We start from the raw sequence: 21,655 nt of genomic DNA, 5'->3' as shown, positions 1-21,655 counted from the left end.
CAGTCAGCAATGACCCCACAGCCTCCTCGCTACCCACTCTAAAGCTGTTCTGTGTCAGGGCGGCTAACCTCAGACCAAAAACTGCAGTCCTGAAAGGTCCTGTGGAGTCTAGTCATTTCTGATGCCCCAAAATGTCTCCTCAGGCCTTCTTGCACATGAATCCTTGCCATAGACTATATCCCTTCCAGAGCAGCCCAGAAGTACCTGGCTTTCTGCTGATTCTGCCATTATTGCTTTTATAATAAAAGATTACAAACGAGAGAGAATGAAGCTTTGTTTTAAACAGTTAACCAACAGCCTGCAGCACTTGCCTCATATCCAAACGTGAGGGCCATGATAGTGATGAGAAAGCCAAAAAACGCTTCCAGCTTCCGCAAGCCTGAGGGGGAAGTGCAGAAGTGAGCACGGGGGCCAGCCGGCTGTCCCCACAGCCGTGTGCCCGAAGCTGCCGGCTGGGACTCACCCACCTGCCCCAGGCCTTACCATATTTGTCCAAAAAAAGAAACACAAAAGTGTCTGCGATGGTGATGAGGACTCCGCCCCACAGGGGGACCCTGGGTTAGAGACAAGAAGAGAGACTAAAAACCCAGGGACGATTTCTTCACACCCTGTCCAACACCAAACACCAGGGAAAGCTAGGTCCTGAGGAGGAGCAACAGTGGCTGAGAGGTGGCAGCAGCCCATCCACTGGAGCTCTCCCCGAGAGCTTGCTGTGTCAGACGTGTGGGAAACAGCTGAAAAGCACACGTCACATGCAGAAGGACCTCACTGTGCAGTGGAATAAGCAGCCTTGCAAATAATTAACTGTGCCACAGAACGCTGCATCCTCCATTTAACCTAGCCAGGGAATGGAAGATGCATGCTACATCTGCTGTTAGATAAGGCGGCTCCAGACTAGTTGTATCTTGAACACTAAAGAGCTGGCTTTTCATTTCCACTCTGGCTTCGGAACCCAGCTTAGTACTGACAATGTTCTAGAGGGAAGTCCCACCCCCACCTTCCTGCAGACTGGAGATTGACAATGTTCTAGAGTAAAGTCCCACCCCCACCTTCCTGCAGACAGGAGATTGATGGCGATGGCTGAGCCAATGACTTCCTGCATGTCAGAACCAATGATTGCCAACTCCACCATCAGCCACAGGATGATCCGTGGGACCTACAAAACAAAGGGTGGTTCTGCTAAGAACTTTCTCCGTTCAGAATTCAGATTTTTGTCACAGACTGGAGAATCCCAGAACTCAGCCCTACACAGCCACAGAGTAGAGAAGCACCTCCTGTGGGAGACTGGGAAGCAGGGTCAGGGGCCAACCCAGCTCTTCAGGAGAAGAATGGGATTTCTATTCATCATTTCCCACTTACTCTCTTGCCTAAAAACAATCTAAAAAGCTACAGAGGAAAATAAATATACAAATATGCTCAAAATGGGAGTCAAGAGAGAAATGAGAAATCAAAACCTCTAACTCGCCCATAACTATGGTTATAAAACAAACACGGGACAGACTTTATCATCTTGAATTTAATAACAGCATACAAAAAGTGAAAAAGGTATTGAAGGTAAGGGGCTTAGAAAGATGGTTCAGTGGCTAAAAGCACGTACTGCTCTTGCAGAAGACGAAAAGATCAAACGCCAGCTCCCAGCACCCATGTCTGGCAGCTCACAATTCCTTCAAGGGTCCAGCCTCCACCCACCCCACCTCCAGCCTTTGAACCTCTGCAGACAGCCACACTCATATGCACATACCGAAATACATACATACATACATACATACAATCTTACAAAATAGAAATAAATCTCTTTTTAAAAGTGATCAAAGTCAACGTTCAGAACAGACAGAAAACAGCAAACAGGGCTGGTGAGATGGCTCAGTGGGTAAGAGCACCCGACTGCTCTTCTGAAGGTCTGGAGTTCAAATCCCAGCAACCACATGGTGGCTCACAACCATCCGTAATGAGATCTGGCTCCCTCTTCTGGAGGGTCTGAAGACAGCTACAGTGTACTTACATATAATAAATAAATAAATCTTAAAAAAAAAAAAAAAAAAGAAAAGAAAACAGCAAACAAGGAAACTAGCTCTGGACCAGCAGATGAGTGGAAAGGCAAACTGAGTTAGTGTTGGCTTACTGGCACTAGAAAGCCTGCTGATACTAAATACACAAAAAGTGTCCTGTCACATTACCTAGTAAATGTGCACAAAGAACAAGAAACTAGAGGGAATTATAAAACAGCAAGATCTTCTAAAACATTGGTAAAAATAATTTATATTTATCACACGTGGTGGCCACGCCTACAGCACCAGCACTCGGGATCCCGCAGGATGATCAAGGGTTCATGAACATCCTAAGCTACAGAGAGGGAGAGTGACAGACAGTCAGACAGACACACACAGAGACAGACTTACTGACTGACTGATGACTGACTGACTGATCAACCAATCAGCCTAGGAGAATCGAGAAGAAAAACCACAACACAAAACCACCATGCTCACAGTCAGAAACGACTTCAGCATTCAGGGCACACTCAAGGGAGGCCTGCTTCATATCTAAGATAAACTAACTTAAAACTGTTCTCAGCCACAGGCCTGACTTTAGTCTGCAGCACCACCCGCCCCCAGGGTCTTCCAATCGCAGTCATTCACATAGGTGGTGGTAAAGCTCGCAGAAGGAAGAAACAGGGCAGAATAAACTGATAATATTCAGCAAACCCAAAGCTCTTATAAAATATACTTTATTAAAAGAACACATATTTTTCAAAAACAAGAGTGACCGGTAGATGCTTTCTCATGCAGAATTTACTAAGGAAACTGTGCGCCTGTAACTCTAAAAAGCAGAAACAGATATTAGGTGGTCTAGGCCATCCTGGCTAAGTACCGGGTTCTACATGAATCTGTCTCAAAACAACAACAAAAAATGGAGTCCCATGTTAGATTGTGAGGAAGAGACATGGGTTGACAGCGAGAGAGGTGGGAGGATTCCTTCAGTACTAGTTCCAGGGACACTGACCCCAAGTCCTCTACTGCTCAGTGCAGATTGAGGCCAGCATATGATGCTAGACACACAGATTCCTCCAAGTTAGCAACAATCAGGACAACATGCTGCTCACCTTGGGATACTGACGGTGACATACTTCAGCAAGATGCAAGCCGGTGACCACTCCAAGTCTCGCTGCAAGGCGCTGGAGCAGCAGCCCCACAATGGTGGCCAAGAGGAGCACCCAGAGCAGCTGAGGAAACATAGCCAACCTTTATTAGGGAGCTGAGGAGAGACACACCCAATACCCACTGGGCAGCTGGGAGACAGCTCAGCTAAGACAAAGCCAGGTCAGGAATATGGACCCGAGCTCTGCATCAGTTTTACATGTGACCTCTGAGGCGACTGCATCTCTGTGTCTCTTAGCTGCTGTCTCTCCTAAGGAAATTACAAAAGACCACGCAGCATTTTTCACACAGGTGTCGCTGCCAATGCAGACCTGTGTACTCAGATGGGGACAGTAAGGGAGGTGTGCCGACTGGAGTGAGAATGGCCAAGGGCTCACATGTGTGAATAATTGGTGGAACTGTCTGGCAAGGGACACAAAGTGTGCTCCTGTTGGGGAGGGGGTACACAGGGGAGGGTTGAGGGCCATTCCCAGTGTTCTTCCTGTCTGGTGATCAAGATGAGCTCTCAGCAGTGCTGCTGCCACCAGTATGGGCTGTAACCCTCTGAAACTCTAAGCCAAATTAAGTTGTTTTGTTTTATTTTATAAGTTGTCTTGGTCACAGCATTGTTACAGGACTAGAAAAGTAAGACAGGAGGTTGGAGACTGCCAGGAGCTGGAGAGATGGCTCAGCAGTTGAGAGCACTGACTGCTCTTCCAGGGACCTGAGTTCAATTCCCACCAACCACATGGTGGCTCACAACCATCTGTAATGGGATCCGATGCCCTCTTCTGGTGTGTCTGAAAACAGCTACAGTGTACTCACATACATGAAATAAATAAATAAATCCTTAAAAAAAAAAAAAAAGAAGAGAGAGAGAGAGAGCTCAAGAGAAGGGACGTAAGAGCTTAATGAATGCTCAAAAGGACAGGGAGAGCCCAGCAAGCATCCAAGATAGCCCATGAAGTCCAAGAGTCCATCCACAGCAGTAACAATAACAACAAGGAAAATTTGTTTTTCAGCCAGGGTAAAACTGTAGCTCACCTTAAATCCAGCCACTGCTCCAGACTGCAAATCAGATTCGATGTTTCCTGGGTCTAGGTAGGCAATGCTCATAAGAAAGCCAGGCCCCGTGAACGCCCAGAGTTTACGAAAGCTAAAACAAGAGTACTATAAAGGAGAGAGGAGAGCGGTCTGAGTATCCCCCGTTCTAACGTCTCTATTTTATCACACGTCAAGAAGCGACACCAGCGGCACAGGGTGGGCCCTGCACAAGTCCCCGTTTCATGTCCAGTTCGTCCACTTTTTACCAATAAGATGGCCTCTTCTCTCAGTGGGAGTCCTTCCTTTACCTGCTCTCCATAAGCAACTTGGTCCAAACTGAACCCACCCACTTCCCACACAGGAGCAAAACCACACTTGAAAGAGAAGAACACAGGGGCTGGCGAGATGGCTCAGCAGTTTAGAGCACTGACTGCTCTTCCAGAGGTCCTGAGTTCAATTCCCAGCAGCCAGATGCCCTCTTCTGGTGTGTCTGAAGACAGCTACAGTGTACTTATTTATAATAATAAATAAATCTTTGGGCTGCAGCGAGTGGGGCTGACTGGAGCAAGCAGAGGTCCTAAATTCAATTCCCAACAAGCAGATGAAGACCCACAACCATCTGTACAGCTACAGCGTGTGCTCATATACATTAAATAAATAAATAAATAAATAAATAAAGCCACTCCGCACCCGTGTCTGAAGCCTTCCCACAATGCAGAACTGGAGCTGTCAGAGACTGGCTGCCTAAGTGAGACCTGCGGCTGATGAGTGCCGAGAGCAGAACTTGCCCTTGCTTTCCCCAGGACACAGGGTCCCCTGCATGGACCGCCACTGACCTCTTCCTCAGGAATGGGGATTTTCTCATCAAAGTAGGTGGTGAAGGGCTCCTCAGAGTCTCCAGTGGAATGTGGGAGGGAAGAGCTGCTGTAGGCAGGATTGATGGCGCCAAGGCTGGCAGAGTCTCCATGGTCCCCGGAAGCACCATCTGAGACAACATAACAAACCCACCAAGGAGCATTCTCAGTGATGCTGAACTCCAGCCCTTCACCCTGATGGACACCTGACCCGCATCTGGTACTCGCTCCCTCCCCGTCACTGACAACAGCCTTAGACCCAAAGCTAAATCATCTTACAGCTCTGTGCACAAGAGCCCACCTTGGTTTTAGTACAGTGTGTCCTAAACAGTTTATTAATCAACATTGTAAATAAATGTATGTATGTATACGTGTATACATTTACTTAGAGGATCTAATAAGTAAAGACCAGCTGAGGCCCAGGATGACTCTGAACGTGACCCCCTCTCTCTTACTTCCCTGCCCGAGTGCTAGGATCGCAGCCACCACACCTGGTTTCCTGTAGCACTGAGGATAAGCCCAGGGCATCATGCACGCTGGGCAAGCACTGTGTAACTATGTTATGTCCCCAGCCCAATGGATTAATTTTCCACAGGTGGCCCGTGCACATGGTTGGAAACGGACGGACAAGCAGACTGTGGTATAAGCCTGTTACCCTGTCACCCACTGGAGGTAAGGAAAGAAGAGGGAGATGGCAGGGTCAGCCTGGGCTAGGGCTATACCTAGACCCTATCTCAAAGGAAAGAAAAAGAAGTTCAAAAGCCTCCAGGAGCGCTCTTGGTCTTAGGTCAGTTTAATGTAACATCTTACTAGCCCTCTGAGAATGTCATACAGTGCACTGGTCACACTCGTCCCTGTGTCTCCCTTTTTCTCCTGTCAGACCCATGCCCTACCTCCTCCTAACTCTGTGTCTTCTCTCATCAGTGTCACAGCACTTTCCTTATTCTACACTTCTATGCCCACTGGGTAACTTTTAGAACCACCTCACTTTCATGCCTGAGAGGCTAAATCAACAGTCTCAGGTCACCCTGGGCTACAATTTAACAAGACTCCGACTTAAAACAAAACAAACAACTCACACCTATGACTCAACACTCATCACTAGTGGAGGCCCACTAGTTACTCAGAATCTAGTTTTTAAGAGAAACTAAGTTAGTCCACTAGGACATCCTCTGTGCCATCACTGGGTAGGACCCACTCAAAGGATCACTCTCAGATATGACACACAACACAAGAGAACTGGACAGCCATGACGGCGTCAGGCTCAAGATGACACTGGCAAGCAGGAAGGACAGGAGTCCTGACTAAGGCTTACACAGGGCTGAAGGGCTAGTGGTCACGGGTGCCGGCACCTTGTGACAGCAGGGCTCATAGACACCTGACAGCAGCGTTTCCACAAGGTCTGTATTTTACAGTTAATCTTAACTGCAAGGAAGGAAGGCCCAGCAGAAAAGGGCTAATCTACCTACCAGAAGCAAAGTCCACTTAGCCGCAGGCATCAGATGGCTAGGTGAACCATAAAACAAAGCTTTCTTCTCTTTCCCATAAATCCCTATAACCAACCCCAAAAATGAGAGCTCTAGGAAACTTGTCTACACCACCTTCACCAGTCAGGAAGAAATGGGGGACCTAGAGGGGACCTCCTATTTAGAAGGACTGAGCATGGAGCAGAGCATGGGGGACTCGCCCCTGGACATCGGCTTCTGCCCCATCCACTCAAACACTGGCAGACAGAGCAAGCACATGAGAGGTCACTGCCCAGCCTGGGAATGAACGGCCTTGTCCCTGCAAGCATTGCTGCTGTAGGAACCAAATCACCTAGTCATGCCTCAGTGGCAGTTAGAAATAAGATTTGAGGCAGAATTCTAGGACTCCAGATTTATTTTCATTCCAACCCTGTCACCAGATAAAAGACTTCTGATTGGACTTCTTAGGACAGACGCAAGAGGGACGGCCTAAAGCCCATTCCCATGTAGATAATGGCTCAGAGCTGTAAGTTACCGTCTGGCATCTTTTCTTCAGGATCCAACACCATGGTAGATACCTGAGGGTCTGTGCTCTTAGAATAGGATTCTGTAAGAGAAAAGAGATGGGGAAAATTAGCCAGGACAGAACTAACACTTTGTCAAGCTATAGCTGAAAGAAACAAGGTATGTAAGAAAGAAACCATCTCTCTAACTTAGCTAGCTAGCCCAGAAAATAATCACTGCTTTCCAGATTAGAGACATTCACAGAAACAATGAAAGGCAAGGCCAGAAAGATGGTAAGGTTGGGGGCTAGCAAGCCCCAACTAGCCTGAGGTATGTGCACTCGCCTCAGTGCTGGGGGTCCGCACTTGGTTCTTGTGGGTGCTGGGTCCCACTCCCGTGGGCCAGCTCTCCAGCCAGCCAACCTGCTTTACTATGCACAAACAGGCTGCCAGTCATCAACACTTTGTCTCAATATCACCCCAAATATCTAACTGATATCCATCGACTGGCCTGCTGAACAGAAAGCAGCCAGGTTTGCAGTAACAAAATGTGGGAGCTGGAGGCAGGCGTACAGGAGATCCAGACCGTCAGCTATAAGGCCAGTGTTAGGCCAGCCTGGGATACATGAGATCCTGTCTCAAAACAAAACAAAGCAACCGAGGCCATGAATGAAAAAATAAAGGAAGCCGGGAGTGGTGGCACACGCCTTTAATCTCAGCACTCCGGAGGCAGAGACAGGTGGATTTCTGAGTTCGAGGCCAGCCTGGTCTGTAGAGTGAGTTCCAGGACAGCCAGACTACACAGAGAAACCATGTCTCGAAAAAAACAAAAAATAAAAAATAAAAAAAATAAAGGAAAACCGTCTGGAACTCTCTGGCCTATCTAACAACTGAAAGGCATGGTTCAGTTTTCTGGAAGGGCGTGGCAGACATCCTTCAAGGAGGGCCACTGTTCCCTAGAGGGAGAACTACAGTCACTTCCAGCCTCACTCCAACCTCTGGAAGTTGGGAGAAGCCAGACACTCACAGGCAGACTGCCCAAGGGCCTCCGAGAATGCTGAGGCACCAGCAGGCCCTATTTGTGGGATTCTCTGGGCTCCATCTATGGGAAGTGGCACTTCTCTGGGTGCGGTGGCATATGAAGGTGCCACCTTCAACTAGGCCCTCAACTAGGCCTCACCAGAAAGGCTGAACTTATTTTTTACATTTACTTATTTTTTTGCAGGGACAAGGGCGTGGGTGCAGCCTGACTTGCCAGACAGACCTGGTTCTCTTCTTCCACTACGTGGGTCCCTAGGGTGGAACATGGTCAGGGCTTTCGGCTTGGCAACAGGTATTTATCTTAGAACCATCTCACTAGCCCATAAAAGACTGAGCTTTTAAACTCTGGACCTTCTTACTAGGTGATCTTTGTCTCGCTGGTTCCAGATACACAGGGAAAGAGAACATTGTTACAGATTATCTATCCTGCAGTACTCATCCTGCAGAGGAGAGGCAAGGAGAGCCCTCCTCCCTGAGGAAGCAATTTCCCTCCTCTTGCCCAGTGCACTGCTCCTGTCTCAACCTCTATTTTTTTTTAAATTCTTTTGTTTTGTTTTGTTTTTTGTTTTTCAAGATAGGGTTTTCTCCCTGGCTGTCCTGGTTCACTCTGTAGCCCAGGCTAGCCTCAAACTCGGAGCCACTTGCCTCTGGCTCACAAGTGCTATGATTAAAAGCATGTGCCGGGCTGCTGGGTGCCGGCTGCCTGCTGTCAAGATGGGCAAGTTCATGAAACCCGGGAAAGTAGTGCTGGTCCTGGCCGGACGCTACTCTGGACGCTACGCCATCATCGTGAAGAACATTGACGATGGCACCTCGGACCGCCCTTACAGCCATGCCCTGGTGGCTGAAGTTGACCGCTATCCCCAGAAAGTGACAGCTGCCATGGGCAAGAAGAAGATTGCCAAGCGATCCAAGATCAAGTCCTTTGTGAAAGTTTATAACTACAACCACCTCATGCCCACAAGGTACTCTGTGGATATCCCCTTGGACAAGACTGTTGTCAACAAGGATGTGTTCAGGGACCCAGCTTTGAAATGCAAGGCCAGGCGGGAGGCCAAGGTCAAGTTTGAGGAGCGATACAAGACAGGGAAGAACAAATGGTTTTTCCAGAAGCTTCGCTTTTAGGTATATTTTTGTTTTGGTCATTAAAAATTTTTAAAAAATTAAAAAAAAAAAAAAAAGCATGTGCCACCATCACCCGGCTGGATATTCTTTATGAACCAATGCATCGAATGTTAATGAATTCTATCATCTAGGCTCAAAAGGAGATCTTAGGTTTCCTCAGTCTTCTGAGGTATAAAACACACCATCACTCGTTAACTTAGGAAACACAGCTTTCCCTCAATAGTCACCAGAGCCAAGCTTTTTACTGCAGCAGACAGCTGATCCTGTCAGTCAACAGACCCCACCCCCAGCACTCCTCAGTCCAGCCTCTTCCTTCCACACACCCTGCCTCATCTGAGGGCATTCACACCTCTGACATCTGACTCATGTGGGTTCAGATCACAGCCCAGCTAGGAGGACTACCTGTGTCTTTCTATGCAAGTAAGGCTGGACACCCAGGAATCCTAGCACACAAGAGATAAGAAACTACCAATCAGATCCGGTCCTGTGTGGCTCTCACAAGACAGAGGAGGAACCAACAAACATCAGGCAGGGGCCATGTGGCGTGAGCCCTTCTGAGATCTGTCACCAAGACTGAGTAAATCAGATTGTTCCCATAATGAGGGCTGATATCTTGTTTAACAATATTCAGTGTATGTAATACACTTGAAAGAGACTTTAAGAAAAAAAAATCCAAAACAGGTTTTAAAAAGTTATACTTAAAAAAGGAAAATGGGGGGCTGGCGAGATGGCTCAGTGGTTAAGAGCGCCGACTGCTCTTCCGAAGGTCCCGAGTTCAAATCCCAGCAACCACATGGTGGCTCACAACCATCCGTAACGAAATCTGATGCCCTCTTCTAGAGTGTCTGAAGATAACTACAGTGTACTTACATATAATAAATAAATCTTTTAAAAAAGGAAAATGGGCCATCAAAAGGGCTCAGTGGGCAAAGGTGCTTGCTGGCAAGCCTGACGACCAGAGTTCAATCCCAGAATCCACATGGTCAAAGGAAAGAAACCAATCCCCACTCCTACAAACTAGTACTATCTTCTGATCTCCCCATACTCAACATACTAAACACACACGCGCATGTACTCACACAGGCACACTCACACACACGCGCACTTGCGCGCACACACACACATTCTTAAAAAATAAAATAAAAATCAAACAACTGATGTTACTGTACATAGTTGCCTAACGCAGGTATGCAGGTAATTAAATTGTAAATATCTTAGGATAAATCTGTTCTATGTTTTGGGGGCTTTTCTGAGACAGGGTTTTTACACTGTGGCCCAAGTTGCCCTGGGACCTGAGGCCATGGTCATACATCAGCCTCCTGACCCTAGAGTTAAAATGCTGCCGTTACTAGTAGCATTCTTAGTGGCATTCCTACACCAAGTGCACAGAAAGCCAGCAACACACAAGGCACGTGATCCTTTCTGAAGTCTCAAGCGCGCACTATTCCAAAGAGAACAGTCTCTGCCGCATAGTTTACTCGCGGCAGCTTACAGCACCTGCAGGATTCACTACGCAGAAGACGGGATGGGAAGGGACACTGGGTGGTACTTGTGTCCAGTGGCTTTGCCTTCTATGACATTCCCCCTCCTTGCTTTAGTCACCCTTCCCACTGCATCAAGGAAAGATGCAGACACAGGACACAGAACCAACCAGCAAAGCTTAATCACCACAGGCTCGGAAGGCAGGCCGACCTCTGTGAGCTCACCTGGTCTATATGTCAAGTTCCAGCCAACCAAGGCTCACAGTGAGACCCTGCCTAAAAATAAATAGAAGTTGTAAGGCTGTTTTACAAGTAAAAATGATGATCAGGTTACATTCTTATTTAGAAATTCAAGTTTGCATATCCTACGATACAGCAATGGACCCTAACAATGTACACAAGGAGACATACCTAAGCAACGGAGTAGCTCATTCCAAAGGCTGAGGACGCCTGCACCACAGTAAGGAGCTTCATAAACAAGCTGTGTGCTCTCGAGAATACCACGCAGCCATAGCAAGCAAAGCAGACGTGTACATACTGACCATCCAGCAGGTCAACGCATGAAGCCAGGTGAAAATGCCAACTCATTAAACAGTGTGCTATTATTTGTAGAGGGAAAAGAAATAGACCAAAATTGATAACAATGCCTCAAGGCCTGTGTATATAAAAGGCAACAGCTGGCTGACAGCCAGTGCAGTGGCTCAGCTGGTAAAGGTGCCTGCCACCAAGGCCAAACCACCTACCAAAGCTCCATCCTCAGGACAGTGCAAAATAGAACTGACTCCTGCAAGCTGCCAAGTATACATATCCCCCCTCCTTCCTGCAACTCCCCCCATTCCCCTCTCTCACACACACAATATTTAAGAAAAGAATTTAGGAGTCCATTGATGGTGACACAGGCCTTTAATCCCAGCATTCTGGAGGCAGAGCCAGGCAGATCTTTTCTGGAGAACATCCAGGGCCACACAGAGAAACCTTGTCTCAGAGAGAGGGGGGGGGGGGGGAGGGGAGAGAGAGAGAGAGAGAAAGAGAGAACCCGAGAACTTAAGGAAAGAAAAGGCGGTTGGAAGGCAGGATTGGAGGTTCCCACCTGTAATTCAGTACTTGGAAGGGAGTCGGGAGGATAGGCTGGAAAGGCCAGCAGGCGGGCGATGAGGCACAGGGGGCAAAGAACAGGTGGGATGGAGGCCAGTGCTGGGCTCTCGCAATCTTTCTGGCAGTAAAAATGCTTCACCAGGTCCTTGTATTATTTTCTGTTGCTTCTGTAGTACTGAGGCTCAAACCCAGGTGTTCCAAGACACACACACTATGCCAGGCCCCATTTAATTTTCTCAAAACTCAAATCTTCTATAGACTATCACAGCTTTTCATAAAGCCTCTCACCGGGGACAAACTGTGTGATGGAGGCTTCCAGGGGGATCTGCGGCTGGCAGGCAGGCAGGCAGGCAGGCAGGCAGGCAGGTAGGCAGGCACTGACAGACTAAAGCTTAATTTACAACTCCTCTGTCTTAGTGTCCACATAGTGGTTCAGATTGTGAAACGACAATTTTCCACTCAAATACAGAGAATACACATCTCCTTTCCCGTGAGTCAACTTTGGCGTAAGTAGCTGTTCACCCAGGACCCCTCAGCGCCCACTGCCTCACAGTAACCAGCCTGTCAGCCGCGGTCACAAGAGCGGCTCCTCCCTGGACTCTCCTAGCAACAGCTCTGCAACTTCAAGACAATTTCATTACCTTAAAAACCGCATTCGGTCAGGTGTGGTGGTATATGCCTATAACCCCGGCACTCAAGAGGCAAAGGTAGGAGGACTGCCAAAAGTCTGAGGCCAAGCTGGTCTACCTAGCAAGTCCCAGCCGAGCCAGGGCCACAAAGTAATACCCTAGCTTAAAGAATCACAATGAAGGATGAAATCCTGAATACATGTACAATCTAACTTAATCAGTTTCTTATGTTCAAAAGGCTTAAGTTTAAAATATGATCTCTTATATTTGTTTCCAAAGGGGGGACATTTACAGCCACTTCATTAATTTGAAGGCATGGAGAACAAAGCTTTTGTCATTCCTGTCCTCGTCCTGGGGAGGGGTGGGGTTGTTTGCACACCATCTCTAATTTCCCCACCTCCCAAATCTCGTTTTTTCCTTCTGCCTTCCATTTCAGTAAAATCAAAGAGCAGGAACAGGATTTACATACAAGCAGCCAAACCACTGTGTGCAATCCCTTGAGAGTAAGGTTACGGAACTCTTCACTCTCAACGCTTTGGTAAGCGGCAAAGCCACCTTTCCTTCTGGATTCTTTCATCGAACACTCGGTTTCAGAAACACAGCGATCACAAACCATAAAATACAAAGTAACAACAACCACCCTTTTATACATTTACTTATGTGTGCGGCGGTCGTGTGCATGTGTGACCTGCGCAGGTCAGAGGACGACTTCAGAGTGGATTCTGTCCTTGTACCTTGGGGGCTTTGGAGATCAGATCCAGCCTGGCACCTCTCGAGCTCAAAGCTAATGCTTAGAAAGACAAAAAGGGCCTGTAACACTAGCATGGAGGAGGCTGAGGCCCCTGAGTCACGAGTTCAAGGCCACCCTGCAGCTGCTTACTGAGCTACTATCTCCAAAGGGTGAAATAGGGACTAACAGGAAAAGATCTTCAAATCTTACCAGATTCTCTTTCCCCCGGGTCAGCGAAAGTCAGCAGTGGCTCCCACAAAACCACCACCTGCTTCTCCAACGCTCACTTCCCATGAGGTGGACTTCATAAACTGAATTCTTTCCACTTGAATGACTGGGAACCAAACTGCTGTTGTTTTAATATTTGCAAACAGAGCCGATCAAGACTGCTAGTGTATCTCCCTCCCTGCCCACTCCAGAGCCTTGACCTTGTGAGGCCCATGCATGGGAGGCACTGGGCAGCTTACTTTCCTCCTTGCTTTAAGGACAGCATACTGCTTTTCTGTTAAAACCCCAGACTAATGTAGCAATCGGTCTCAGAGACTTCCCATCAGGGCTTTCTGACAATCTTCAGGTATCTGTCGATACCTAGTGGGAGGGAGGGGAAAGAAACAGATCCCTGGGGTAGTAAGTTTAGAATCAGTATTTACATTAAAGGGAGCATGGTGACCCATACCTGAATTAGAGACAAGTCTGGTCTACCAGTGGTATATAGAGGCTTGGCTTCACACACACACACACACACACACTCACTCATGTAAACCTGTGGTTCACACCTACAGTCACTGGGAGGACCAAGGAGGTAGAGGCAGGAGGGTCAGAAATTTAGAAATTCAAGCTCACCTTTAGCTACCTCGTAAGCCAAATGCCAGTCTGGTGTACATGAGACTCTGTCTCAACAAAAAAAACAAGATATGACAATGTTTTAGCCTATTTTCCCTTATGAAAATGAATTTGAGGGCTGGGAAATAACTCAGCCACACAGTGCTTACCTAGTGAGTACAAACCCACAGGTTTGATCACAATGCCTCTAATATACATGCACACACATGCATATAATATATATATATACACACATACATGTACATGTGTATGTATATATATATACACACATGCATATACGTGTGTATATATATATATATATACACACAAACACACACACTCTCGAGTGCACATACAAATGCACACACACACATGCATATATACACACACGTATACATATATACACACTCGTGAGTGCACATACACACGCACACACACATACATACACATGCTCACACAAATATACGCACATAGATACACACACACATACACACACACGGGAGTGCACATACACATGCGCACACACAAAGAACTGACATGAAACAAACAGATGAGGGAAAGAAAAAGGCAGGCTATGGCTTTCATCTCAGGTTATGGTTTTTGTCTACTTCAAGACAGAAGAAATAACAGCACGTTGTGCTAGTTTAGGGGAAAGCCTCAGGGCTTCCTGATGAAGCTGAGTGGTAGAGTGCACGTCCTGGTGTTGATTGTCAGCATCCAGTCGACCCATGGCGTCACAGGTCTGTTTACCCCAGCACTTGGTATGTGAGCGTCTACCTGCCTGGGTTACTATGATGCCTTTATTCCACACAGCACGCAAGCTCATAAAGCACAAACTGTTATAAAGCGCTCCCGTTATACAAGGCCGCTACGCCTGAATCAGGGCCAGCCCTCTCTGACACAGAGGCTGACATTTCGCGAGCCTCTCCTCTTCCCTGTCCTCCATGAGAACTGCAATTTCAACTCAATACCCAGTGCAATGCTTTGAACCTCGGTTTGATTTTCAGTTCTGAGAATGAAAGGACAGCTAACAGGGTGGGGATGGGGCAGCCTTTAATCTTAGCACTAGTGGGAGGCAAAGGCAGACTCTGTGAGTTGCAGGTCAGTGTGGAGCCACATGGTGAGCTATAGCCAGGACTACATACAAAATAAAGTCTCTGCCTCAAACAAACAAACATTAAAGAAGCAAGAAAAGGAAAACCCAGCATGGGGACGGAGTCATGGAACCCTGACTAAAGCAGGGAGCTAAGAGTTCCCGGCCAGTGTGGGAGAAGCTGCAGGCCAGTCTAAGCTAGCTAGCCAGATCCTGTCTGCAGACACACAGCCAGACACAGAAAAAAGGGAGGGAAGGAGAGGAGGGAGGGGAGGGGAGGGGAGGGGAGGGGAGGGGAGAAAGATCTGGAGAGAGGAATACAGTTGATAATGAAACTGCCTGCTCAGGTGTCAGAGAAGATAAGAACTGGCTGTCAAGCACTGAACTGTCAGACAAAAGTAGTATTTATCAACTAAGTCTTTGGTAATAAGGGCCTGAGCTGGAGAGATGGTTTAGGGGTTAAAAGCGTTCACTGCTCTTCAAGAAGACCAAGCAGGTACCATCAGACGGTTTACAACTGCCTGTAACTCCTGGAGATCTGACACTTCTAGCCTTGATGGGCATCTGCACACATGACATGCACCCCACAGGCATACACGCGTGCGCAAATAATTAAAAATAATAAAACTGTAAAGAGAAAAAGAAAGGGCGGGTGTGTGGGCAGGCCCGGTACCCACTACTAAGAACTCTTTTCTCTGCGCAGCCAGGGTCTGCCTGCCTCCTGACCACTCACAGTTTACTCTGACAGAGTTAAGCTGCCTACAAACTTCCTTCTAACCCCAGCTTGACAGCCGTGTCGCCTTGGTCACCTGGCCTGACACCTTCATCCTATGAACAACTTCAAAGGCCCTCTCTACCAGAAGGAAAAGAAACCTACACCAAAGCACGTTACTTCCTCTCCCACCCAACGATGCTTTGCCCACCTTTAACAGTGTCTTTCCTTAGATCACATTCAACCCATTTGTCCTAGCAGGTATCACCTTAGAAATTTACCTGCTTTTCTTAAAAGAAAACGTACGCGTCAAGTCAGACCAGCATAGAATAAAAGACTTCCAGCCGTAGATGCTTCCTTCTGCTCTTTGGAACCTAATAAAATTTTAATAATTAACTTGTAGCCTTCTCATTACATATCAATTTTAATACATTTCAACCTAAAGAAGTATTAAACTGTTGTAATACAAAGAGAAGCAAGAAAACTTAGGCCACCTGCAGCGCCACACATGGGCGGGGGCTTGATGCCTCAGGCCAGCGACTTTCCAGTTTCCCATTCAGTGATCAGTTCCTAACAATGTTGATGAGCAATGAGCAACAGCTGCTCCTTAGGAACTCCTGGCATCTCCAACCACTGGAATGGAATTGACGGTGAGGCTCACACACAGGTGCTTGCTGTAGCAGAAATGAAGCCATCTGATAAACAGCACCCCCCCCACCCCACCCCCCAGCTCTTGACTTCAAAATCAAACAGAAAAAGATCCTACTTGGTGCAAGGAATTCTCTCTAGTCACTCACTGAGTCACAACTGAACCATAGCTGCTCACTAGCCCTGCTGAGGGAAAACAGCTTCTGCTTTCCCGAGATTCACATCCAGCTTCCCTATTCCTCAACGAGAGGAGCTGACACGATGTTCAGGAATTCCCCTTCTGAGTCCCACAGACCTTCCCGGAACATGGGAGAGCGTGTGTGCTGCAGTCATTGCTGCCTTTTAGGTCTGTGTCCAAAATAAACTCAGCCCAAGCAAGACTGAGTAAAATAGCTAACAAAAACACCGGTGAAATCTCAATTTACCAGCAGAGCTACTGCAGGAAACAGCCTAAAACGTTACTTAACCACCCCATTTAATAAACTCAGCAGAAGCCAAGCTTGAGTGGTAAAAGTCTGTGATCTCAGCAGAGGCAGGAGGATCGCTGTAAGCTAGAGGCCAACTTGGTCTACACTGCAAGTTCAAGGCCAGTTAAAGACAGCCAGATCTAGTCTCAAAAAGACAAAGAGTAAAAAGGTACTGTCAGCACCTTGCATCTCTTCACCTGTAATTAGATGCACTTGCAGACTAACAGTATGGCTAGAAAGCCTTGCCTGGGGGACCTTTGGCAATAGCCCAGGGGATTCAGGGCAAAGACTACTGAGAAGGTTAAAGTCTTTAAGGAAACAGCAGGCACAAGCAAGCAGTAATTTAAAAAAAAAAAAAAATGCTGGTCAGCAGGGGACTGCCCTAAGCACTTTTCCTGTATTAACTAACTTAACACCAACAGCCCAACCTTCACCACCCACCCTTTAAGTGTGGACCGCAGGAAAGCTTAAGGAGCCTGAACCAAAAGTTAACACAGCCAAGAAGTAAGGAGACTTGGTCAGGGTGGAGAATGCCATGGTGGACAAGGTGGACAGTTTCCCGTGGTTTCCCCACCGGTCACATGGAAGCTCTCGGATGCCCACCGGCCCTCACCAGCTCTCCTCCCATATTTTGCTTTTGCTGCCTTAAATCACACTGTTGAAAACCAAGGGATAACGGAGTGTCTCCATTTTATACAGGGGAAACTCTACTTCTGAGGATGCCCTTCCAAATATGATGTATCCAAGAAACGGACAAAGAATCCAAAGGTGGAATATCAAACAAATGAGTTGGCAAACTACCGGGCCTAGGACGCCGCTGAGAAGGGGCGCATCCATCGCGTGCAAGGTGTCCCTGAACGAGGCCTGGAAGGCGCAGGGACCCAGGCTGCACACACAGCCGGACAACCGAGCAGCACTCAACCGCGAGGCCTGAGGCCTTCGGGCAGACCGCGCAGCCCCGGCAGCCGCTGGGCTGACAGTGCGCTGCGCTGCAGGAGACCCGGGGCTCCGGGAGGGCACTGCGGTCGCGCCCCCCGGCCGACCGGCCGGCCGCGGAAGGGTGGTCCGGTGTCCCGGGTGGCGGTGAAGGGCCGAGGCCCGTGATCGTCGGCGCCTATGCTGAGCCAGGAGCCCTCCCGGTCTCCTCGGGATACCGGGTTCCCTCCCCGGGCTCGCCGCTGCGCCCTTCCCGCAGGCTGCACCAGCCCCACAGGCCGCCGTCCGAGTCCCCTCGCACGCCCGCGCACAGCGGGACGCCGTAACCCCTGACCCTGCCAGCACCCCGGCTTACCGGCTCCGCCACCTCCACACACGCCGCGCCGGCGACTCCATATCCCAGGAGCCAGCGGCGACCCAGTCAACCTCCTGCCCTCCCGTGATTGGCCGGCCGGGCGGGAGCCCCGCTTCCCTGATTGGCTGGACTCCTGCAGCTGTGGGACTGCGTGGCCAGCAGACCGGGAACGGAGGCTCCGCCCATCCGAGCTGCCTGGGGGCGGGGCCTGAGCGGGGGCGGGGCCGACCCGGAGGCGTGGTTCCGCCGGGCGCGCCACGGTCCTCGCAGTTCAAACCTACGGCATTTTCATATCAGCAACTCCCATCCCCGGAATGCTCGTGAGATATACATTTTTGTCATAGTTCCCGCCACTTCCTTTTAGGCAGCTACACGTCTTTTTCCTCCTAAGAGATGATGACTCCGAGAAACAGCTACACTCGATCCTAAGGCGCCATGGCAGTCCCTATTAGCTTTTTGAGCCACTGCACGGTGCCCACTGACGCGCCAAGAACACCCCACGCCTGGGAGGAACCGAGAAACTTCGACCAGTGGAGCCAGTTCGGCTGCACCCGTCGTCCTACTCCCAAGCCTCACAGTGAGTTGTTCCCCATCCCACCTGGCTCTGTCTCTTCTCCACACATTTTATCCTGCCTGCCCCAAAACAGTCCCGCTCCATCCCCGGCCTCAGCCTCACCCCTTCACAGTCTTATGGCCTGACAGTCCCCCCCCACCCCACCCCACCCAAGTTGCCACCGAAAAGGTCTTCTCGATTTCCCCTACAACAGTATAGATGACAGCCCTGTTTTCTTCATATAGAAACTGCCGGGAGAAATGTTCATTATTTGGTAAGAACGGAGATAGGAAGAAAGGGTAAACCCTAAAGATGGAAACTTTAAAAAAAAAAAAAATGACAGCAAAAGCAAACAGAAAAGCTCCTGGCCGGGGCCGCTGCTCTCCATACAGTATGGTCTCCTGAAAGAAGAGAAACTACAAATTAATCTTGGCCGCCTCTCCAGCTCATCCGTGGCGTTGGAGAAAGGCTTCTTAAATGCCTTCGAACCCGGAATCTTTCTTCTGGGACCTTCCGCTACATCTAGAAAAGAAAGGGGTGAGAGTTGTTTGTGTCAGCGTCCAGGTGTGCTCCTCGGCTGGCCAGCGTCCCTGGGCTGTGGCCACTTACTTAGCTCACAGTCGGGAGCAGCCGCTGCTGCCCTTGGCTGCTTCTTCCCCATGGTGCAGGACTGGTTTGGCTTTTCAGGGCAGCGCAGCCTCTATATATGCAGAGGAGTACGCCTCCCCTTGGCTAGAGAGAACACTTAAGGTAGGTCAACACTGAGGGAAAAAATTTCAAACCGCACCCTTCAAAGCATAATCAAATTTCATCTTTGACCGGCCATGAGAAGGAGGAATTGTATTTCTGCCACTCCTAGTTATTAGTAAAAATTAATTGAGTTAAAAGTTTTCTTCTGAGATTTCATTTATGTGCCATTCGGCAGGGCAGGACGTGGAGGCGGGCAGTGGGTGCCCGGGGCGGGAATGTAGTAAAGCCTTTTGTCTGGAGGCCACTCCCCTGGGAGTGAAGCTGGGGTTCAGGGACTCACTCCACTTTAGGTGAGCGGAGGACTCTGTCCCTGTGAGACGGGAGGTGGAACCAATTAACCCGAAGCCTTGACGGCCCACATCCATTTTCCACTCAGTACGTGCCACACTGAAGTGATTATGAGACTTCAAAGTAAAGGTGAAAACGCCACCTGGTCTCTCCCTCCGGATCTGAAGGAGCCGGAGGGCGGGCATTAGCTAGTCAATCAGTGATCTCCAGGCAGGGGAGCAAAATGGGCAGAACCAGAACTTAGTACCCGACAGAAAAGAAAAAGTCCCGAGGCAGCCTCTGCCCTGGATTTCTCTGTGTAGTAGGAAGAAAGCTCACAGAAAGAAAGGGGGGGGCGGGGGGGGGGTGGGGGGGGGGAGCCTCCTGGAAACTACTGGTGTACTTACCTAAGGAGGCACTGAAAGAGCCGCTGACTCAGATTGCCAACACAGGCTGCACATTTAAGCAGCATGTCGGCTCTGGAAACTCACCCCAGAGGAGAGTCTCCGTGCCTGCTCAACTCCCGCAAGTCCCAGGTTAAGAAGTGACCTGCTTCCAACTGTGGTAGCTATCAGACAGTTGCCTGAGGCAAAGTTACCTTTGCAGATTAAGCTGAGGACAACTTGTCCTCAGAAAATAGAAGCACCCATAAAACCATTCATGAAATCAAATCTGGCAGAGGAAAGGTTTGAATTTATGAATTCTAAAAGAGAAGTAGGGATGAGGGCATAGCTGAATGGTAGAGTGTGGGGCTCTGGGCTCCACTGTTCACACACATCACACATACCACACACCAAATACATACACCATACACACATACCACACACTAAATACATACACCACACACACACACCACACCAAATACACATACACACATACACCACACATATACACACATGACAAATACACATACACTACAAACACACCACACCAAATACATACAAATATGCATACATCACACACATTACACACATGCCAAATACACACACAAAACACACACACACCACACACACACGACATAGCAAATACATACACATACACCACACACACATACCCCTCCCCACACACACAAACTGAATTAAAAATCATGCAGGACTTGGTAGTAAACTCCTTTCATCCCAGCATTCACGAGGCAGAAGCAGAAAGGTCTCTGAGTTTGTGGTCAGCCTGGTCTACAGAGCAAGTTCCAGGATGGCCAAGATTACAAAGAAAAAAACCTGACTTTAAAAAACAAAACAAGAGCCAGGCGTGGTGGCACATGCCTTTAATCCCAGCACTCAGGAGGTAGAGGCAGGCAGATTTCTGAGTTCGAGGCCAGCCTGATCTACAAAGTGAGTTCCAGGACAGCCAGAGCTACACAGAGAAACCCTGTCTCGGAAAAAAAAAAAAAAATTGCAACACTAAGAATGGATCTTGCACACAGCCTTCAGGTGTTGCTCCTGCACACAGTCTCCAGGTGTCTCTCCTGCATACCCTATCCACTCTTGTTGCTCTGTTCCTTGATTCTCACTTAAGGTCGCCCCAACAGAACTGAATTATTTTCTATAGACACTGTGTTTCACACTTCACAAACATCTGTTCATCCTCGCAGACTCATGAGACAGAAACCTTTATCTTCCATTTGAAGATTAATCAGTAATTTACAAAGGTTAGGTAATTTGCCTAAAGACACACAGTAGGGGCTGGAGAAATGACTCGGCTGTAAAGAGCCCTGGATGCTCTTCCAAGGACCTAAGTTCAATTTCCAGCACTCACATGGCAGCTCACAACTGCCTGTAACTCCAGTTCCAGGGGATCTGATACCCTCACACAGATAAATGCAGGCAAATATCAATACACATAAAAATAAATACAAAGAAGAAGGGGGAGGGGACATACTTAGCCAGCAAAGCTAGATTCAAACTTGGTGCCATTAGACCTGGCAGCCTGCGCACCGTGCATCTTGTACCC

General features: G+C 48.5%; 1 protein-coding gene, 1 long non-coding RNA gene and 1 pseudogene across 8 annotated transcripts in view; 2 read left to right on the top strand and 1 right to left on the bottom strand.

Moving 5' to 3' along the window:
* Slc11a2 (solute carrier family 11 member 2) overlaps positions 1 to 19,348 on the bottom strand; it is a 36,045-nt gene extending 16,697 nt beyond the window's left edge. Inside the window, exons 1-9 of one of the 7 annotated variants that reach the window (XM_085831848.1) lie at positions 18,136 to 18,173; positions 16,011 to 16,103; positions 7,034 to 7,105; positions 5,015 to 5,163; positions 4,179 to 4,304; positions 3,101 to 3,220; positions 1,050 to 1,156; positions 484 to 554; positions 312 to 379 (exon numbers count right to left, since the gene is read on the bottom strand). In XM_085831848.1, the coding sequence (XP_085687974.1) occupies positions 312 to 379; positions 484 to 554; positions 1,050 to 1,156; positions 3,101 to 3,220; positions 4,179 to 4,304; positions 5,015 to 5,163; positions 7,034 to 7,067 (675 nt within the window). In that variant the 5' untranslated portion in view covers positions 7,068 to 7,105; positions 16,011 to 16,103; positions 18,136 to 18,173. Of the gene's footprint in view, positions 1 to 311; positions 380 to 483; positions 555 to 1,049; positions 1,157 to 3,100; positions 3,221 to 4,178; positions 4,305 to 5,014; positions 5,164 to 7,033; positions 7,106 to 10,873; positions 10,897 to 11,059; positions 11,203 to 16,010; positions 16,104 to 16,223; positions 16,373 to 18,135; positions 18,201 to 19,297 lie in introns of those variants that run through there. The other 6 variants (XM_021182936.3, XM_029469775.2, XM_021182935.3 and 3 more) reach the window with 6 other exon arrangements.
* Positions 8,757 to 9,190, top strand: LOC110310196 (large ribosomal subunit protein eL27 pseudogene; annotated as a pseudogene).
* Positions 17,274 to 19,575, top strand: LOC115029406 (uncharacterized). The gene is made up of 2 exons (XR_015045617.1): positions 17,274 to 18,712; positions 18,934 to 19,575. It is a non-coding gene; the product is annotated as an uncharacterized LOC115029406 (long non-coding RNA).
* Positions 19,576 to 21,655: the final 2,080 nt, after the last annotated feature.

Source organism: Mus caroli, unplaced genomic scaffold (assembly GCF_978045245.1).
Source record: "Mus caroli unplaced genomic scaffold, Mus_caroli_1 scaffold_16, whole genome shotgun sequence".
Taxonomy (NCBI): domain Eukaryota; kingdom Metazoa; phylum Chordata; class Mammalia; order Rodentia; family Muridae; genus Mus; species Mus caroli.
Note: the sequence above shows the minus strand (reverse complement) of the source record. Positions and strands in the feature narration are given on the sequence as shown.